At 35.2% G+C, this 22,140-nt stretch overlaps 2 protein-coding genes, 1 non-coding gene and 1 pseudogene across 3 annotated transcripts; 2 read left to right on the top strand and 2 right to left on the bottom strand.

Moving 5' to 3' along the window:
* The first annotated feature begins 6,930 nt into the window (after nt 1–6,930).
* On the top strand, nt 6,931–7,002 carry TRNAT-CGU (transfer RNA threonine (anticodon CGU)). The gene has a single exon. It is a non-coding gene; the product is annotated as a tRNA-Thr (tRNA).
* A 248-nt stretch (nt 7,003–7,250) lies between these two features.
* On the bottom strand, nt 7,251–8,321 carry LOC145610868 (nuclear transcription factor Y subunit B-6 pseudogene; annotated as a pseudogene).
* Nucleotides 8,322–12,223: 3,902 nt separating this feature from the next.
* LOC145610389 (TPD1 protein homolog 1-like) lies at nt 12,224–14,426 on the bottom strand. The gene is made up of 4 exons (XM_081665734.1): nt 14,139–14,426; nt 13,104–13,197; nt 12,753–12,902; nt 12,224–12,664 (listed from the first exon to the last, which is right to left on the bottom strand). The coding sequence occupies exons 2-4, from the start codon at nt 13,186–13,188 to the stop codon at nt 12,324–12,326; spliced, it is 576 nt and encodes a 191-aa protein (XP_081521860.1). The 5' UTR covers nt 13,189–13,197; nt 14,139–14,426; the 3' UTR covers nt 12,224–12,323.
* Nucleotides 14,427–14,649: 223 nt separating this feature from the next.
* On the top strand, nt 14,650–15,207 carry LOC145610390 (uncharacterized). The gene has a single exon (XM_081665735.1). The coding sequence runs from the start codon at nt 14,655–14,657 to the stop codon at nt 15,183–15,185; it is 531 nt and encodes a 176-aa protein (XP_081521861.1). The 5' UTR covers nt 14,650–14,654; the 3' UTR covers nt 15,186–15,207.
* The last annotated feature ends 6,933 nt before the right edge of the window (nt 15,208–22,140 follow it).

Genomic DNA, 22,140 nt, shown 5'->3' with positions numbered 1-22,140 from the left:
CAGGCCATACAACAATAAAACCCAGAACAAAACTATCTCTGGTATCAATTCCATGTTTCAATTTGACACATGCAAAGAAAAGATGTATTACTAGACTTCTTACTTCCTCTGTTCTTTTTTTCTCCCTCATTTACTTTTTATATATAAGGCTTGTTCTAGTTAATCAGCAATTTGTTAATTAGCGCTATTTTTGCCTCTTTATAAATAAAAAGCTCATTTCTAAAATGTCTTTTACCACCATCAGAGCCCCCACTCTTCCCTCTGATCAACATGAAGTCCTTGCTACCACCACCATCTCCATCTTTTTCTTCGCATAATCTTCCTTACTCTACAACGGTCGTACCACCATCTTTAATTGTCTTCGTGCTTTCCTTCCTCAACAACCATCTTCGTCTTCCTGTCTTCATCTTAGCCACCGCCACAATCTTCAAGGCCACAACATTGCTTCGCGCGCGACAACAAAAGACACCCTAATAACAAAAAGTGTCAAGCAGAGCCATATCACCTTTAAGGGAAGCGGTTGCAATTTTAGTCACCATCTATTGTGGTGGCGTTGGTGTTGTGTGTAGTTGCTTGTGTGGAGGAAGAAAGTAAAATGGTTGTGATCGAGGAGGGAGGAAAATATAATGAAAGTACAAAGTTGCCCCTAAATTAATAAGTAAAATGACTTATATACCCCTCCTATATGCTAATTTAGTATAAGGCAGATGAACTTGTATTTGCTACTTTTTTTTTTTTTATTTGCGATCAAAACTCAAAAAGAGTAATTGTATTTTGTAATATATGTATAGAAAAGGATATTATGATGTGGGACATTGTTAGTTTCGTTGCAATTAGGGCCTGTTCACTTCAACTTAATTTCCGTTTGGTTCAATTCAGGTTCTAATTTCCTTCTCTCATAAAATATTCATTTCAGCTTAGTTCAGATTAGTTTAGCTCCAATTAGTTCTATGCAGTTCAATTCATCCCAGCTCAGTTTAGTTCAGTAAATGTGAACAGGCCCTTAGTATTTTCATAATAACTACTTTTAAAAATTATTTACTACTCCCTTCGTCCCATAATACAAAGCCTCACTTTCTAATTGGGTAAACCAAAATACAATATCTTTTTCTATTTAAAGGGTATTTTTTTACATTATTACCCTCTTTTTGATGAGTTGTCATTTTTTCGTTTACTATTTTGTACTTTTAACAACATTTTCTCTTCTATCTCTTCAATTATTTCTAACTAATTTTTATCTCTCTATCCTCACATGCACATATGTACTTTTAATCATTAGTTTTAAAGAATTTACTCATAACTTTCTTAATTTCCGCGCAAAAACCAAAAGAGGCTTTGTGTTAGGAGGCGGAGGGAGTAATACTAAAATTACTAGATTAGTCTCGTGTGATGCACGATATTAGAATTTTCTTTGAAACATAGAGTATATCATATGTATTCATATTGCTTATTTACCCCATATAAGAAATATAGAGTATGTATTGGATAAAAATAGTTGGTGAAAAAAAAATTAAATAAATTAAAGAGTATAGATAAATTGAGATGAGGTGAAATTAAATTTGAAACGAAAGAAATTTATATAATGACATCATATTTTATTTAGGCGGGAAAATTTTTCTTGTAAAGCTGCCATGTGGACAATATGATGTCAGCGGTTGCTACTTTAGTTATATTTATTTATAGATTCCATATACCAGTTGATGTCTATATTCAAAGTTCTACATTGGAAAGTGCACAAAATATATTACCCCAGTTTCGTTTCTTATTATGTACATAAGGGTATTATGTGTGAGACATAAATTATTGGGTTTTTCTCATTTGTACCCTTGTGGTTTTACGTTTTCTCACATGTAACCAAGTTTTTTGAAATTTCTCATTTGTACCCTTGAGGTTACAACAATTAATCACACATAACCAATTTCATTAACTAAAATGATGATCCTCTATTAAGTGATCAACTAAAAAAAATATATAACTAACTATGGTTAATTACCATGGTTAATATAATAAAAAAAAATTAATAAAATTAATTAAAACACAAAATAAAAATAAAAAAAAGTTGCAACTGCTGCTGCAGGTGTTTGAGGTGGGGGTGGGGATCGGGTAGGGCGGGGAGGGCTAAGGATTGGTCGCCAGGGACGGGGAGTGGCCGGGAAGGAGGGGGGTTGTCTTATATGGGTGGAAGGGGGCTAATTTGGGTCGGGTTTAGGGTGGGGAGGGGTGGAAATGGTTCGGGAGGGTCAGGGGTTGTCCGTTTGTGGTCGGCGGGCGGTGGGGAGGTTCGAGGAGGGTTCGGGTTGGTTTGGGAGGGTCGAATAAGGTGTTTGGTGTGGTGGTTATATAGGTTAGGGTTTAGATTCGTAGGGGGTTTTGGTGGTTGGGGAGGTTGCGGCAAGGGGTGGGGGGAGATCACCGGAAGCCGACGACCTCGATGGTGGGACTGGTTGGAGGTGGGGGAAGCTTCCGGGGAGTGGGGGAGGTGGCTGGGGTGGTGCAGGGGCTGGGGGAGGTAGTTGGTGGTGGGTTTTTTTTTTTCTTCTGTTTTATTTTTTATATCCTTTAAAAAAATGGTTTTATTTTTAAATAATTACTTAAAAGAGGATTATCATTTTAGTTAATAAAATTGGTTATGTGTGGTAAATTGTTGTAACCTCATCGATACAAATGAGAAATTTCAAAAAACTTGGGTACAGGTGAGAAAACATAAAACCACATGGGCACAAATGAGAAAAACCCTAAATTATTCCTTTGTTGCATAAATTGAGAAATAGAGATAGTAATAAGTAGGATTGGCAATGGGGCGGGTCGGATGCGGATGATGGTACCTCCATACCATACCCGCCTAAAAAATATTATACCCATCTTCTCCCTATCACCCGTGGCGGGTACAACATCCACATCCATACCCACCTCATCGGGTACAATATAGGATCCATTCCCGCCCCATCACCCACTTGGATATCCATACCCATCTCATACTCGCCCCAAAACCGTCCCAAACCCATTGTCATGATGCTCTATTGTATCACATTAATGACAATTATATCAAATTAGGTTAAAAAAATTGGGACTTTCACTAGTCAAGCTTATTGGGTTTTAGGGGATATCAAGTTTTATAAATTCTAAACTCTTTTAAAGGGAATATGGTGCGGGTGTAAGATGGGTACAGGGCGGGCGGATATGGGACGAGTCTACTCTAACATCCATATCCGCCCCATCACCCATGCAGGTACAAATTTTATACCTTATCCCCGCCCATCACCTACCAAATCATCCTCCATCCCCGCCTCGGATGAGGCGGATCTCTTATTTAACCCAACCCACTGTCATCCCTATGGGTGGGGATGGGACGGGTCTTCCAATTAACCCGACCCACTACCATCCCTAGTAATAAGAAAACATTACCATTACACTTTACACCACTTATCGAGTTATCAGCTAGCATTAGCAAATAGGCCATTAAAAAATGGAGGGTGTAATGGACGGGTACAGAGCAGCAGAAGGTGGGTTATGTTACAACACTACTATTCGTATTTAAACAAAAAGCGGCCCACTTAACAATCAGATAACTAGATAAGGCTCTGGTGATCTCTTTGAAGACCATACAAAAAGATAACACCACTATAACAGTATCTAATACAAGAACAACAAGAAGCAGCTCTTCTTCTTCTTCTTCTTCAGAAATCATCAAAGTTCAACCAATGAATACTACTTCGATTAAATCCCAACATTTCTTCCCAACCCCAATCAAAACCACCCCACCAAATCCTAAATTTTCCAACTTTATTTCATCAAATTCCCCTGCATTTCTGGGTAACAAAAACCTTATTATCAACCTTTCTTCCAAACACAGAAATTGGGTCATTAAATCATCATCAAAACATGAAATTATTGATAATGATAATGATAAATTAGTGTTTAAAAGAAGATTACAGGTGTTTACAGGGGCTGCTTCAATTGGGCTTCTGCTGATGATGATGGGCCAAGACAAGGCATGGGCTTTAGGCCCAGAAGGCCCATTAATGGAGGAATTCTGGGAGAATGTAAGAAGATATGCATTGTATGCACTTACAGTGAGTACTGGAGTTATTTATACTATTTTGCAGCCAATTGTAGAGTTGCTTAAGAACCCAATTTCAGCTATATTGATAGTTGTTATTATTGGAGGATCTTTTTACATCGTTTCTCAAATTGTTTCTGCCATGGTTGGTGTCTCCGACTTCTCTTATCAATACGCCTACTAGACGTACTAGGTATGTATTAAATGAGTATTTCTCGGCCTCTAATAGCTTGAGTCTTGTACCACTTATTTAATCGGGTTTAGATGATATCACACATTGTATCAAAGAGACCCACTCTTCATTTTGTACTTTTACTATTTGGGATTTGGTATACCAAAGTATAATACTAAAATAGTTTAGATTTTGTTTTATGAGTTTTTATTTTTTACTTCGTATTTTAAGCGGTGTAATATCAATTTATGAGTAAGATGATTAAGCTCAAAATCAAGTGAGGTTGTGCCTTTTTGAAGTTGTTTGATCTTGGTTTATTTAATTGTGTTGACGAATTTATCAATCAAATCGAGTTCTATTAAGTCGAGTGCATAATATTCATATTAAAAATGCAATTTATGCAAAAATGATGGAAGTTGATTGGTAACAATGGTAAGTACATACGTAAGTGAAACATTGAAAATCGATATAATATCATAGTTGTAAAATTAATAAAGCAAGTGTATATTAAACAACTAATGAAGAAATAAAAAAAACGGAGTATGAACTATGAATGAAGCATAATTATAATTGATTCATTTGCTGTCATTATTATCACATAATTATAATTGATGTCCTAAGAGAATATAAATGTATTTCATGAACAATCAACGGAGGAAACAGATAAAGAGTAACTATGTTCGTTGGCATATTGGAAAATCAAGGATTCGCCTGCACCAAGGGGCTTGCCATCATTGACGAGACAATCGTTGTAGCCAAGTCTTCGAAACACAGTAGGATTGATAGTAAATGCAGAGCTGAACCAGTCGCAATTGACATGGATGTTAAAGATGTTGCACTCAGATGCACAAGCATTAAGTATTACAATGTTGTAGGATGGAATCCCGTCGGGCAATGGCGACGAATCCTCTTGAGTTATTTGTATGTCATTCTTTGAGCATTTATATGCTCCTCCGGCTCGTAGCACACCTACGTCTAAAAACAATTGCAATAATTGTAATTAGAAACTTGCTTGTAGTTTTATATATCCTTAATTAATTTTAAAAAATTTGTATACACAAAAAAGCATTACTTGTAGATTATTATTTGATGTCATGAGATTAATCCCTCTTTTTCAATTCTATGGTACGCATCATGTGCAATTTTAAAAATTCTTATTAATCACATAATTGGTATGTTATAAATTGCACATGATGTATACCATAGAAAAAGGAGGGATATGATTAATCTCATGAGTCTCATCAAATTAAATACTAGTAACGCGTTTTATGAAAACTCAAAACCAATGAGGCAATGATATTTAGAAACATCAAAACATTTGAATCGAAATGCCATAATAACAAAATACTTGACCAAGATGAGATCAAATTACCTGCGGTAGAAAGTAAAAAGAAGGTGCTTAAGACCAAGGTGAAAATTATGCAGATATTCATGGTGACTTTATGTGATTAAAGCTTGAATCTATATTATTATTTCAATATTATCAACCATTTAAATCTCTCATCTTTTTTATATATAGGTCAAGTAGTGTCCAAGTGATCATAAAATAATTATGACCTTATTTGCGTTGATTTTTTTATGTACCCAGATTATGCACGAGATATGTAAACTATCCATAATTTTTTTTAATTGATTTTGTTTCCATTTAATCAATGATTTGTAAATGAAACACAAATCATAATGGAAGACAGTTTCCTTTTTTCGGTGGATTATGTTGTAATTATTTTGGTATTTATAATAATTATAGCAAGATTAGATGTAGGTTGAAGAATAATCATAATATATTCATGATTCTATGAGAATTTTTATGGAATTATGAATTAGAGTGATACTATTCCATAAAAAGAAAGATACTATACACAAGTATCCTGTTTATTATTTTTTTTTCAACAAAAATATATCTACGGAATCTTAAGTATGTACTCTCTCCGTTTTTAAATACTTGCTCCACTTTCTTTTTCCGGCCGTTTTTAAATACTTGCTCCATTTTCTTTTTTGGAAAACTTTTACAATATTTAATTCATTTTTCACATTTAGTGGACCCAACATAATACTCTCTCTCCTTCTATTCTTCTACTACTTTTGCTTTTTACAATTTTTTATTCTCTCAACTACCCCATTACTTCCATATTTTATTACTTTCTCCAATTTCTCCTAAAACTCCGCGCATAGAGAAATGAAGCAAGTATGTAAAAACGGAGGGAGTATAAAATTGTGCTTGTATGTAAACGGAGGGAGTATTAAATTATGAGTCTTAATTTAAAAAATGTATGATATTCCTTCTGTTTTTAAATACTTGCTCCACTTTCCATTTGCGGCTGTTTTTAAATACTTGCTCCATTTTCTTTTTTAGAAAACTTTTACAATATTTAATTAATTTCTATCACCTAGTTGTCCCAATATATATTCTCTCTTCTCTAATTCTCTACACTACTTTTGCCTTCTTTAATTTTTTTATTCTTCCACCAACTCCACTACCTCAATATTTTATTACAATCTCCAATTTCTCCTAAAACTCCGTGCATGGAAAAATGGAGCAAGTATTTAAAAACGGGGGAAGTACATTGATACTCTACATACGACTACTACATTATTTTTCTTAGCTTCCAAAAAAGGGGAAAAAAAATGAAAAAAAAAACTCCTAAATACCTCATATTTATATGAATATATAAGAAAAAAGAAAAACAGTTGTTGTACCGCCTCCATAGCATAGTGGTATTGCGTTCGCTTCGTAAGCGAAAGGTCGCGAGTTCGATCCTCGCTGGGGGCTTTCATGTTGTATTTTTTAACCACAAAATTATAGACAAATTTTTTTGGTCGTTGATCATCTGTAAATGATCTCCCTCGTGATTCAATCAATAAATAGGCACTAGCAAATGAGACGGAGATGAAGTAATTAAGAAGTTAAAGGGAAATTAAACACGCCTAATTAAGAATGTTACATTGTTAATTGTTTGCACTACAAGTGACAACAACATATCAGAATCAGATGATGCATCATCCCAAATGAACAGATTATTATTTATGGCGACCATAAGGCTCAAAACTGGTAACAGAGTTTGGAGGACCACCAGCAGCAGCAACAGCGGGAGCACCAACCGCGTCAGAAGCAGTAGCTACCGAACCATCTTTTAAGTACCCATTCACAGAGGAAGACTCTCCAAAATACCCATGATGATGGTGTGAAGGTGGAGGTCCAATGTGAAATACTGGCCCAAATGCCGCGTACTGATCCATGGCTGCTCTACTAAGCTTGAGGAGCGGCTCACAAGTGCGGATAGAGCCACGCTCCCCCTCCAGCTCCCTGTAACGATGCAGATAAAGAGTGAGTGGTTCAATGTAGTCGTCGAACCCAAGCTTGCTCATGGCCCATAGTACATCTTCTGCTGTTATTGTTTTACGCTGCTCCCTCTGGCACCTCTCATTTGCTTCTCCTGTTATAAAGCTAATGTACTCAGACACACATTCCTGCACACAAGTTTGACATGATGAAACCTTATTACTTGAAGACATATATACGTGTATGCATTTTGTTAGTAGACCAACTCAACCAAAAGCTTAAAACATATTCCTGGGCCTCAACCATCAGCTTAAGTTTTTGGTTGAGATGATCCGTTAACATGGTATCAAGAGCCAGCATGACACAAAGATCACGGGTTCGAATCTCATTCCACCCTCCATCAAAGTGGAATTAATTCGCACCATTTGGTTGAGTTGGTTCACTAACACATTTAAATATTATTGAATGGTAGTATATACGTAGAGAAATGTGAAAGAAATTACTTGGATAGTTTCCTTAGCATCATCAGAAATTTTGGCATGGGGTGGAAGAATCTTGCGCATGATGCGAATGACATTAGCAATGGGCATAAAGCGATCCTGTTCTCGCACGGTGCACTCATTGTTATCTTGATCAACTGATGAGTGGTTACCACTTCCGTTGAAGTTGTTACCGTTGTTGTTATTAGGGTGATGGTTCGTGTCATGGGACAACACTTTTCCATTGATAGTTGCGCGTATGTGATTCATATCTCCTGGTAGTGCCTTGGATGACAATTTTATTTCTGCGGCAAATAAAGAATCATACATACATATCACACCATATCAATCTAAGGGCCTGTTCTCTTACGTTGAAATTCAGCTCAGCTCAGCTCCTAATTTCCTTCTCTTATAAAATATTCAGTTCAGTTCAGTTCAGTTCAGCTGAGTTCAGTCAATGAGAACAGGCCCTAAAGTTTGTTTTAACGAATGTTGTTGTTATTTTGCATGCGTACAATAGGAAATAGTAAATAGGAACACATACACATACATATGACTATATGAGAGGAAAACACAAAACAAGAATTGGTGATAAAAAATGGAAATAATAGTACTAGTAGTTATAATGGGGGGAATACTTCCATGAATACTTAGCTTCAATTGGTATCTAAGCCATATTTACACTGGTTTAATCTACAATTTTTTTTATTTTATTTTTTTTTTGAAAGCAATCTACAATTTTTTTTCAATATATTTGAATTTTTTTTTTTTTTTTTTTTGAGAAAATATATTTGAATTGGTATAAGGGAAATGAGGCATTCATTGGTTTTCTCTTGGAAAAACCAAGGCAATTGGTTTTCTGGTGCCTTGGAATGTGTCATCAATTCTAAGGACTTTATTTGACTTTAAGCGTTACGAAGTACTAGCATTAGATGTATGGTTGGTATTGTTGGAAATACAAAGAAAGAAGTTGAAAATTTGACGGAAATCTGGTGTAGATGTTTGGTTTACCATTCAACGACGGGCCCTAGGCCCATTGCACCCTCAGGCCTCAGGGCCGGGCCTGAACTATAACAACAATTGCATTACAACAGTAGCATGCAGCTTTATTTATTTATTTATCTTTTAAGAAATCTTAATAATTAGCATTCTAAAGACAATATGTGAACAAAACATGACATATAGACATACTTTCTCCATCAATGGTTAATTGCAACAAAGGAACATTTTATATCTCACAAATAATACCCTTTGTTGCAATTAACCATTAACGGAGGAAGTATATAAAAACTGCAGCAACAAGATACAATTAACCCTGCCTGAAAATCAGACATGCAATATAGTAGAGTATTAAAAATGGTTTTGATTTGAGTGTGTGTACCTTAATCAATTAGGTGGATTGTTTTTCGGGGCGGAGGAGTCGAGGTTAAGTTGGAACGAATTCCTTCAATTCGCCTAATTATAAAAACAAGAACAAGTAGTATAATTATGATGCATGCACAAACTTAAACCAATTTATTATTTATTGCAAGTAAGAAATTAAAGGACCTTATTAGTTTGATTTGGGTGCCCTAAGGAGGGAGGAGAATTGGAGGAGCTTGGTGTCCTAGCTCGCTGTTAGTTGCGGGGGAAACAAACCAGGATGGCGAATGAGACCTAAACTCACAGATTTAAATTCAATTCAATGGGAGGAGAGAGAATGAGTAACAGAGGTTAATAAACCCTAAAGCTGTTACTAAGGTTGCATGGTTATTAGTAACTAGCTATAGCCCCATTATGGTCATTTCATCACTATTAATACATATATACACCTCATCTCTTTTGTATACGCACACCTTCTCTTTTGTATTCACCCCAATAATGTGTTTTACTTTATTTTTCTGGAGGAGTTAATACAAATTGAAGGTACTGAAGTTTGACAAAATTTGCACAAAAGGTATTGAAGTTTGAGAAGTTGCACAAAAGGGACTGAACCCATTACTGGAGGTAAAGATTCCGGTAGTAACTTGCTAAAACCGGTTACAACAATTTTTTACTAAAAATAAAAAATGAAAACTAAAAAAAAAAAAAAAAAGCTAAGGTGTACATTGGGAAACGAAAAACATCATTACCTTTCTCCGTCTTCAACACACTCACTCTTCCAAGCACCCAGAAATCACAAAAATGGTGGCAGCTTCAATTTCAACCTACTATTTTACTTGTTCTACAATTGCTTCTCAGAAAACTAAAACCTCTCCATTTCCATTTCCATTACCCTCCCAAAGGTATCTTTAATTTCACCCAATTTAATTTCATTGCATTTTTTAATTTTTAATGTAGTTTCTAATTATTACGATATATTTTAGGGAAATATTTGGGAGTATATTTGATTTGTGAATACTTGATTGATTATCTAGGATATACTTTGATTCTCTAGGATATTATTTCCCATATATATCTTCTTGCCCATGCTTTAGCTAGTGGTATTCGACTAGGCTTAGGAGAAGTCAGACATTGTATTATATATTTGCGGCTCATTGAATCAATAAACAAGACCAATGTTCTCAATTTCTACACTAATTCATTGATTTACAATTGTAGAAGCTCAACTGCTCAAGTAAATCGATTGTTTCTGTACTATCCAATTACTCCAATGATTATTCATCTATTTCTGGTAATTTGATTTCTTACTATCTAAAATGTTATCTTTTCATTCTGAATCTGAATTGTTTGAGGATAATTTTGATTTGTTACCGAAACTTATAATTAGACTTATTAGATGTGAAAGTTTTGTTATTTTTGTTAACTTTCCTGTAATTTTTAAAAATGCTTCTCCTGAATTTTTTTTTTTTTTTTTTGAATTGATGCAGGGTCTGTGAGTTGAAGAAGGCGATGGAGAACAATATATATGGAAGTCAATTTTTTTTGGAGTTGAACATTGAACAAATGCAAACATTAGTACCTTCTGATTTAATGTCAGAAATTTAATTTTCCTTTTTTTTTTTGACTTTGGTAACTTGTTGTAGTAGGTTGATTTTGTTATGAGTACTCTACCTGCAACTTCTCCAATTTGTATTAACTCTTTTCTGGAGCTTATTTTAACAAAAATAGATTTTTTTTTTTCAAGGGTAGCATGTGCTACCTCTTGTTTTTCTGTAGCTGTATATGGATATAGAAATAACCTCAATATTTTTTACTACATATAATTTTACTTTTGGTTTGATTTAAACATTAGCTGTATAAAAGAAACATGTACATATCTCTGTTTTTATATCCTCTTACTATGAGCATTACACTGGCTGACCTAGGAATTTGACGAGGGGGGGGGGGGGGGGGGCAATTTAGCTAATTAAATTTATTAAAAAAAAAATTCGGGTACAAAATTTAAAAAAGTTAAGTCTTCATTCTTTGAAATCGATCAATGACATCATCAGGGACTTGTAAAAACACTTCTTTCTCAATGAAAGTTAACAAACAATCATTCTTGATCACCCATACTAATTCACCCCAATAATTCAATTCACTAAAAATACATTTCACAAACTAATTAACCAAATAACTCTCTAATTTACAACCATTGAACAATGATAATTGATAAATTCACAAAAACATTACTTAAGCGTTGTAAAATAGGGTTTTAAAAATATGAAAAAAAGGGAAAACCAACTTGCCGGGCGGTGGCGTGGCAGTCCGGGACTAGTGGCCACGTGGGTGGTGGTTTGTGTTTTGTGGTTGGCAAACAGGAATAAGTGAGTAGTCGAGTGGTTTGGTTCAAATAAAACACCCAAAAAAGGGAGAAATGTTAAAAAGAGGTTTTAAACCCTTGTAGGTGAATCTCATATTGGGCCCCTTGTCATATTATTTCTAGCCCACTACCAACTTGGCTAAGGCAAACTTCTTATTAATTTCTTACACTCAATTGTATATAACTATTTTCATAGTTTTTTTTATTTTTTTTTTCTTTGTCTTTTTTTCCCGAAAATTGGGGGATGGTCGTCCCCCCTTGTTCCTTCATGGGTCCGCCCATGGTGCATTAGACAAAGGAGAAGAGCAACTCTGATTTCATTTCTCTTACTGCATTGGAGTATACGAGTCATGTACAAAATAGATCCAGCATGAGGTAGCGCATTATTTTTACATAGGATGTTGTAACTTTCAAGGAATATTAACTTTTGTCTCTCTTTTCTTTTCGTAACCAATCTGAATAACAATGAACAGTAATAATGGATAAATATCTCAAAGCAATTCATTGGTAAATTTAGCATTATTATTGGATATATACACACTTTATGTTTTATAATCATACATACCCCCATCTACTGTATTATGGCAAACGAGTACGTATTTCAGATATTATAGGCAAGAAACAGAGGAAACAGAGAAAGGATAAATGTGAATTCTGTCATACTTAAATATCAACACTTCCGTCTGCCCAAGGGGATCACCGTTGTTCACTAGACAGTCATCATCAGAGATTCTCCGCAACACAGTGGGATCTATGTTGGGGCCCCAATCGAAGTTGAACCCCCTGCAACTAACATGGATGTTACCAAGTCTGCAGGCGTCTGATGTGCAGAAGTTACTTATCGCGACTATGATGTATGAATATTGGATTGGGACTGTTGGGTTCGGCATTTGATATATGTCTATATCGCGCTCAGAGCATGCTGGTCCAAATCCAAATCTATCAGTGCCTGATCCATAACAACACCAATGTCACGCATTAAAATGAGGGTATCAGCTATTAACATAAAATTGAAAATCTTGCAGCATTTTGTTTACCAATTGGTGTTGCGAGAGGACGAGGGAGTTTATGCTTCAACAAGCTAGAGTTGGTGCCATTGACAAAGTCCTTGGAAATGACTAGTTTAGCAATGTTAATCTCTCTGTTGCTTGTCTGTTCTTTCACTAAAGACCTGCTGCCTAAACTTCCTGCCAAAACATGATTGATCAGATCAGCACTTACTCAGTAGTAGATACAAAATCACTACTGTATTTGTCAAAAAAAAAAAAAAAAAAAAAAAAAAAAATTAAAAACCGAGAAAATCAGAGAAGAATGTAGTAAACCAAGGCTAGTATTTTGGTACGAGTATTTTTTACATGGCATTGAATTGAAGAGTGGCTGTAGTATACCTGTGATAGAAAGTAGCAGGAAAGTAATAAAGGGTAAGTAATCTTTAAGGTGACATAGCTCCACACAAGTTCGCGCAGCTCCCATGACACGATCCTAAGGAAGAACGATGATGAGACAATTATACGTACAATAAGTGGGATTTATTCAAGAGAACTGAAGAAGCAGCAGCATTTATATATATGATCAAATAGATGTACGGAAGGAGTATACTACGTAGTACGTGCGGTAGTAGGCAATTAATAAGACTATAGCTTAGGCTACTATTTATAACAAGAAAGATGGATTAATACGAAGAATAATGCAGGTAAATGAGGACTGAAGCAGCATGCATGCAACTGATTTGATCAACTAACTCTCTTTTAGTCTATTCTCACCTTTATTTTCAAGCAAATTGTATGACAAAATTACACTAATAACCAATTACACAATTACAGCTGTAACACTACTAATTAATGAAATTGCTTATGGGGTAGTTACTAGTTGGTTGTTCTGCCAACGTAATACAAGTATAGCATAACAACAATTCATCACTTGAAAATTACTACACACGATTCTAACTATGTTAGAAATTAAATTCTAACTATTCGTATTAAAGATTAATTAGTGTGAACGTGCAACACATACATCGTTTAAGTTAAAATCTAAAATGGATCTTATTGTTGAAGAGAACGTAAACAGTATTAGAATTTCACCAAACTAAAAAAATAAAAAATAAACAAACAGTATTAGGATATATTCAAGAATCCATGGCCTCAATCCTCCTCCTAACTCAATCATGTCTATTGGGTGGGCCCATCTAGCAACATTGCACAAAATCACAACTTCTGGACTGTCCTATGGTTTGTTAGCAACTGAAAATATCAATTCAAACAAACCAATAATAAATACGAAGTACCACGTAAAAATTATAGACCATATTCACCACAATCATCAACAATCCTCCAGCAGCACATCGTCCCTATGCATGTAAGATCTAGCATTTGTAACTAGAACCTTCAAAAGCAAGTTGAATAAATAATTGGATAAAGTTTCACCTGTATATTGACTTCTCTACCCTTTCATCTTAGGTCGTGATGCATGATCTCACAACTGATAGCCAGGGTATTATGGTCATTCATCATATGACCGTCTTCCATGCAACTTTCAGCAGGAGAACTTGGTTGCCCTCTATATAAGGAGAGCCTTCTGCTTCTCCATGAATAAGAAAGTTGTATAGGACCACTCGGATTTCAAGTCATTTTCTCGATCTACTTGACGGTTTACCCTGCTCTTTATTTGATTTCCGTAGCTAGTAAAGAATCTGAAGAATGTGCCTTCGAGTTGAAGCCTTAAAGCTTGATGATTCACTACTTTCTAAGAGCAATAACATATCAAGCCTAAGAACCAAGTACCAATATTATTTTAGAAAAGCTTCAGTGTTGTTCATTTCAATTACTCTATTTTCCTTCCTTCTTTCCTATTTCACTGGCCTCTCCTTTCTCTACTCTTACACTTATTACTCTTCCAAGTTTATCTTGCCTTATCTTACCCACACTTATGAGAGGAAGTACATGTTTCTTCTCTGCAACGGAATCCTCGTCTTCCTTGCAGGCAGATCAGGTTTGCACAAAACTTCCTGCAATTTGCCTTCAGAATTACAGACAAAGGTGGCTGAAACTGATATTGACATCCGCGAAGAGATCATGAATGTTGAAGAAGACCTTATGTTGCAGACTGCAGCACCTGTTCACCCTCTATCTGAAGAAGAAGCAGAATTTTCCATTGGAGACGAAGTGCTTAAAATACAAGCAGAAGCAGAAGCAGCAGCAGCAACAGCGGCAGAAAAAGAGCCAGTACTAATTGAAGAAGATCATCAAGTGGTAGACTTAGTAGAAGATGGGGCACAGCTGGATGAAGGAATTGAAATAGAGAACAAGGATGAAAGTGGGTCAATTATTGTAGGAGGAGAAGAGGATGATACAGAGAGTGAAGGACCTGCAAGCAATACAGAAGAGCTAAATAAGAAGATTGAAGAATTCATTAGAAAGATGAAGGAAGAACTTCAACTTGAAGCTCAACAACAGCAAATCATTGCTGCATAACTAGTCTACTTTTCCCCACCTTTTCCATGTCACCATGAATGCACACTACAGGTTCAAGTACATTAAACTTTTCACCAACCCCTTCAAACTAGCATTAGTAATGGAAGTTAGAGAGTCATTAGTCATTTGCCTTGTTAATACATCTTTCTTAATTTTTTTTGTTTTGTTTTCCCCCCTTCCTCTTTAAGGTCTAGAAGTTTCAAGGGGTAAAAAGATATTCAACTTCAAAAATCAGTCCTATTTAGATCAAGAAGAATGATGCTTCCTCCGTTTTTTCTGTATTAGCTGCAAAGTTTAGAATGCATAGCTTCAATCAATAATAGCTATAGTTATCAATATTAAGTAGATATCGTACATTGACTCAAATTTAACAAGATATCAAACGACAATGTTATTCCCTAGATATAAATCACCAAAGACATTGCAAGCCAAAGTATTGTTATAAGGAAAACAAAGTAATACAGAGTACTCCATATTCAGCTCGTACTAGTTTGTGGCAAACTAATTAAACATCTATTTCTGTGCACCAAAAAAAGAAAAAAAAAATCTATTCCTAAAATCTCATGTTACCATCCTTATTTCATCACCCAAATTGATGACATAACCCTTATATTATAGCCCATGTACTGTGCATCTTTTCGGAAATTATGCATGATAATAGTCCTTTAATTTGCCTTATTAGTACAGGATTCTCTTTTTGTCAGCTCTAGGAGTTTTAAGGGAAAAGAGTCAAATCACAATTAAGTACAGTAAGAGAAAGAGTAATACTAGAGAGTGGGAGACCATAGATGTCTAGTCCTCAAAGTTTTCTGCTACTTTTACTCTTTTCTTTTTGTTTTATTTCCCAGAATGAGTAAATCAGTTAATCACCCATTCAATCATTCCCATGTACTGAACTGTGCTACTTTATCACATATTATGCATAATAATGGGGACGTAATATCTATACCTATAATTTACTGTGTAGAAAACACTAGAAACGAATCAACCAAGAAAAGCCAAATCAAACTGTTAGCAGCAAAGTGATTTTGTATGCCACCAATTGACTACACGTGTTAAAGATTCAATTACAAAAGATCTTGATTCAAAGTGTAAATTTATTCACAACTTTATAGCAATAGTTGACTCTAATTTAATAGCAATATTCCATCTTTGATATTTGATGGACGGGTATACTGCTGCTAGACAATTCTATTATTACTGTAATAATGGCATATACATGAATGGTAATAATGGTAATCAGTTTATCATATATATTAAAGTATGTAATTTTTAATGAGTCTCATGACCTTTGTTACTCGGATTTTTCATCTAAAATTAAGTACTTGTGTCGGACCCTCGACTCTCTGACATGGGTAGGTCACAAAGACACTTCACTTAAGCTCAAAATCATGGAAACTTTTCGCAGAATAGCAGGGTTGGACACTTGGTCACGTATCCGTGTTGCGTAAGGGTACCTAAGTACAAGTAACATAGCTCGTGGCAATGTATGTTGGATTGATTCAAAGTAGTTAGTTATTAGTGCCCAAACTAGTGGAACGTTAGTTGCATATTATTTTCCTAAATATCAGTTTATTAGAACGTAATTCAAAGTACTTGAGTTAGTGGTGTAGTACTGCAGTGTTTGTTACCCACTTGTTTATTAGTTCCTACTTTAAAGCTTTGTTAGTTTTTTGAGTTGTAAGCCTATTTATATGGGCCTAGAGTATCTCCATTTTCAGTATGAGAAATACAATCAAATTAATCAAATATGTATTTTTCATCTCTCTCTTTATAGTTTCTACAATGTCCATGGCAATTTTGACTCAAAGTGTCTCCCAAATATGTAATTTTAAGAAAAAAAATGCGTACTTGAGTTAAAAAAACACGCACTTGAGTTGAAATAGACAAACCCATGAGACTTTCTTTACATAGTAACACATATAAATTCATTCCTAGATATGACTATTAAACAAGAACTCAGCCTCAAAACTGTTATGAACTGATTCATTCAAAGGCTCCACACAAGCTAGTTTTTCCAACAAAAAAACAAGGCAAAATAAAAATAAGATAAACCCCAAAACAAAACAAAAAATTATATGCCTAACAAGTGAAGTACCTAGCACATAATATAAAATGACAAGAATGCTTAGTAAAGACTGAATCACTGAAGTGGGGCTTGAAGAGAGAGAAAACTTACCATTAGATTCTTCAATCATGTATTAGGGGATAAACTGTTAAATATTTGGTCATACTGATCTTTTCGTAGCTATGGATTATCCTTGAGATCTGTCCATAGAAATCAAGGATAATCAGCCAGCTAAATGATTAAGCCACCCATTAAGCTTAAACATGTGCTATCAGACCATAATTGGACCTTAAACACCAACTTGAATACCAAAAGATTGTGATATTTTCTTTTACGTAATAAGGCATTCAGGCAATGATTCACAACAAAAGAATATGCTCGTTTGTCTTTTAACGGATAAATACAGTATCAACGATATTGACTGCTCCATGAAATCTTCTCTTATGTGGTCCTAAACAAGCACAGCTTTTTATTATTATTATTATTATTATTATTATTGTTATTATTATTATTATTATTATTATTATTATTATTATTATTATTATTATTTTCCATATCCACTATCTTTATCAAACATAAAAGAAAATCTCAAACATGTATATCAAATGTGTCCTGAAGCAGAAAACAAACACAACAAGATGAATGGCTCACCAGAATTAATTGCAGAGATGTATCAAGATTCAAGAGGAGTGATCTAGAATAAGGACAGGATCCGATTAGCTTCATAAACCATTAAACCTGACTGTTGACAAGTTCCAATGCCATTTAACTTATGCCAAGAGCCACATATAGTTCATCTGCAGGACATTTAACATAATTGTGAGTAAATAAGTAGGAAAGGCAAAGGACAGTTACTTGAACAGTTGAACTCTCCATTTCACCTCAACTACCCATTAGGATACTAGACAATCCAGCAAAATGTGGATTCTTAGCCCTTCATTTGGACAAAATAATGCAAAGCTTTACAAACTGACTTGTTTGACACTAGTACACTAGCTGAGTCTAAGAAGCCTGGGTAAGGTATAAAAATGCATTTGTGAACCAACTTGAATATTTTTAGGCTTAATCCTCTAATTTCTGTTTTTAACAAATTTATGTATCTTTGACGATTGTCAACAAGTTGTTCCATCCAGATTATGCTATTAGATCTTATTTCAGAGGAGACCCCGGTCATTCGTCAACATGCAGGTGCTGAGATTATGTAGTGAAGCAGGCAGAGCCATAAGCTTGAGGTGGAAATTGTCTTAATCCCAACTTCCCTGCCTACATGGAGAATTCTTAGTTTCTCACCAGTTCAGATCAGTTTGTATCCTAAACAACAGCTCCAAGCAGATACTGTCAGACTTCATCTACCCACCAGATGTCTGCAGCCCCAGGAAATCAGCAAGACAACTAACAAACTTAGATGAATCATCTTTTCAATATTGCTAAAAGGACCTACTATATGTAATGACATTCCAAGTTAAGTGTTAAACTATATTTGATCTCCATTTCGATAGTTATAGAGTTGACATGTAACAAATTGACCTTTGTGAGAATAAGAAATAATGAGTAGGCTTCTTTAAAGGTCCTACTGAAAAGTGTCAAAACAAGAGAATAGTAAACATGACCAATATCTATATAATTTAGTCTTCTACACTCTTGTAACTTACACATGGATCTATCAGGCATATTATATAGATCCTTGTTCTCCATTTTCATACGGAAACAATTGACATAAAAATAATAAGGAAATCCAGACAACATAATACAAGAGTTTACAGAAAGCAACATAAATAAATCAACATCAATAAAGTCTTTCCAGCACTTTACACAATCCAGAAAAAAGGCAAACCTGTATGAAGTGAACAGGGGGCAAACAGAAAACAGGTCATGCAATTGTTGCAGGACTATTACACATTACTACTGAAGAGGAGATTCAACTTTGGCGGTCCTTCTTGTGGCCATGTTTAAAAACAGCATATTAGCTCAAGTTCATTGTAATGAACCCATCAACATTCAAAATCTTTTATGGCAATAAAATGAAAATACACAACCAAACTATAAAAAACTATAATATATACAGAGTAAATCCAAGATATAATCAGCACTCTAAAAAGGAAAAAACATTGCACTACTGTAAGAGCTAATATTTGGCAGTCACAAATCACAGACTTATCAATGTAGCTCTTACAAAGATACAAGTGATTACAATAGAATGCAGGCATGCAGCAAATGTGCAGGACTTGAAGGTGCTTAATTATTTTGAACAAGTGAATTGAACCAAATCTAGACTCTAGAGGCTTATATGCCAAGGAGATCATATGAGACAGTATGCAAAATTGGCATAACATTCAGAAGCATCATATCATCACGAGTTTTGAACACGCATACTCCGTATACCATAAAAGAAGCGAGTGTACAATAAATATTGCAAAATGGAGTATCAAATTATTCTAAAAATGATCAAAAGTAACCTCGGTATAGAATACAACCATATAAGTCACCTAATTTTAGAGAAAGTCTATCACCATGATAAACCAATTTTGTGTATCTAATTTTCGCAAGTGAGTTTTCCGCTGCCAGTTTCAAGCCTGGATAAAAGAGGAGGGTTTTGGTAGACCACTGACAGCCAGTGTAAAACTTTGTCATATCCATTAGCATGAGCCACAATAATTGAGAGTAGTACTAGGATGGGTGACCTCCTGGGATTCTGGGAAGTCCTCCTATTGGTTCATGTTGCCGACCCCACTAAGGGATCAAGGTGTTCAAGACGTAAAAGAAGAAGAAGAAGAAGAAGAAGAAGAAGAAGAAGAATGCAAAAAGTGTAACTTCTTAGGTATGGCTGGAGCTTGGGAAAAATGGCCAGAAGACAACTTATTGGGCCCGGGTCACCCACTGACCCACCTTGTTAAACCGCACGCACACTCCACTCCACATTAGTATAATACTGTTCTCTTTGGGCCTAGCCTGCACGGATTTGTTTTGGGGCTTCTTTCCAAAAGGCTTCATACTAATTGGAGTGTGCTCTCATTTATAAGGGAGTCTTCTCTTCCTTATTCTTTCCATGTATGACTTGGATTGCCTACCCTTATGGTTAAAATCACCCTAAAGTGCACAATATATAAGGAAGTATTTTCTTCCTTATTTTTTCCATGTGTGACTTGGATTGCCTATCCTAATGGTTAAAATCACCCTAAAGTTCACAAAAAATCAAAAGGTTTTGTCACAAAATATCCTTAGATGAGAGGGTTGGCTCATTCATTGATCATTATCGCCCAGGCTAATTGAGATATCTAATCAATTTGACTTTTTTAAAATCATATCATTTATTTGTAATATAAGAGCTTTTCAACGAAACGAGGACTAAGGGCCTGTTCTCTTACGTTGAAATTCACCCAGCTCAGCTCAGCTCGGCCGGCCCGGCCGGCCCGGCCCGGGTCGGGTCGGGTTGGGCTCCAGCTCAGCTCAGCTCGGCTCGGCTCGGCTCGGCTCCTAATTTCCTTCTCTTATAAAATATTCAGTTCAGCTGAGTTCAGCTCAGTCAATGAGAACAGGCCCTAATATGTGAAGTAAAACTTCCAATCCTACATAGAGCTGTCAATTTGGGTATTTAAGTCGGGTTCAGGTCGGGTCAAATCAGGTCTTGGGTTAAATCAAGATCAGGTTATGTCGGGTCAATCTAACTTCAGATTAGGTTCGAGTCGGGTCAATTTCAGTTCAAGTTATAACAGGTCTTTCACCTTTTCGGATATAGGTCGGGTTCAATTCGAGTCAAATTCAGATCGGGTTTAATTTCAGGTTCGGGTTGTATTGAGCCGGCCAGTCGGGTTTAGATGGGTTAATAAGATGGTACATTCAGGTTCGGGTTAGTGTTGAGTCGGGTTTTGATTCAAATTCAATTCTAATAAATATCGATGTGGTCAAGTTGAATTATATAAATACGCCTTCCATAATTTGATCAAGCATCATCAAGATTTTATTAAACTTATATACAAGTAATAGAGAACAAAAGGTATATAAGCTGAATAAAAGGTATATAAAATTTTATTAAATCGAATTGAGGGTTCACAGTACCAGTATATAAGCTGAATAAAAGGTATATAAAATTTTATTAAACCTTCCATGACTCGGATACATGTTTTGATTGGGTCGGATACTAGTTCGGGTTAGTATTGTTGTCGGGTCGGATTAAATCAGTTGACGGTTACTGTCAGGTTAGGTGCAAGTTCGTGTTCAGGTCATAAAGTATTGGATCAAATCGGTTTTCGGTTAAGATCAGGTCAGGGTTACAAGTCACTAGTTTCACATCATTGTTCAGGTACAGGTTGGGTTCAGATCATTGCCGATTTAGGTCGGGTTCTCGAATCGGGTCAGTTTTTGACAGCTCTAATCCTACATAATTCGGTATTGTTTGGTTCTTTAGGGAATGACAAATTCCCATAAAATTTCAATTTGTGGGAAATAAATTCCATCATCAAAATCATGGGAATTTAACAAATTTGTTTGGTTAAGAATGGATTCCATGAGAATTTTGATTTACCAAAAGGGGTAAGATAAGTAAATTCTCATGTTTTGTGCTCAAAATTCCCACAAAATATTTAGCCAATCAAACAACACTGAAGTATTATTCTAACTTTGTAAGCCATAGTTTAACAATTCAAGAAGATATAGGGATCAGTGGATCATTACATTTCAAATTAATCTAGTGTATTAAAGAAGAAGCCTTTCAATTGGTTTGATTATAATAATGCAATGTCAGATTCCCAAATTAAATATTCAGTTGAGAATTCCGAAATCCAATTATCGGACTAACTACACAATATTAAAGAGTTCGTTCTACTGAAATGAAATAAAAATAAGAATAAATTGAAGGATTTAAAGCATACCGGAGGAAGTTATGCTGTA

The sequence above is a fragment of the Chenopodium album genome, chromosome 24 (assembly GCF_948465745.1).
Source record: "Chenopodium album chromosome 24, dcCheAlbu1.1, whole genome shotgun sequence".
Lineage (NCBI taxonomy): Eukaryota > Viridiplantae > Streptophyta > Magnoliopsida > Caryophyllales > Amaranthaceae > Chenopodium > Chenopodium album.
This window is presented reverse-complemented; position numbering and strand designations above follow the sequence as displayed.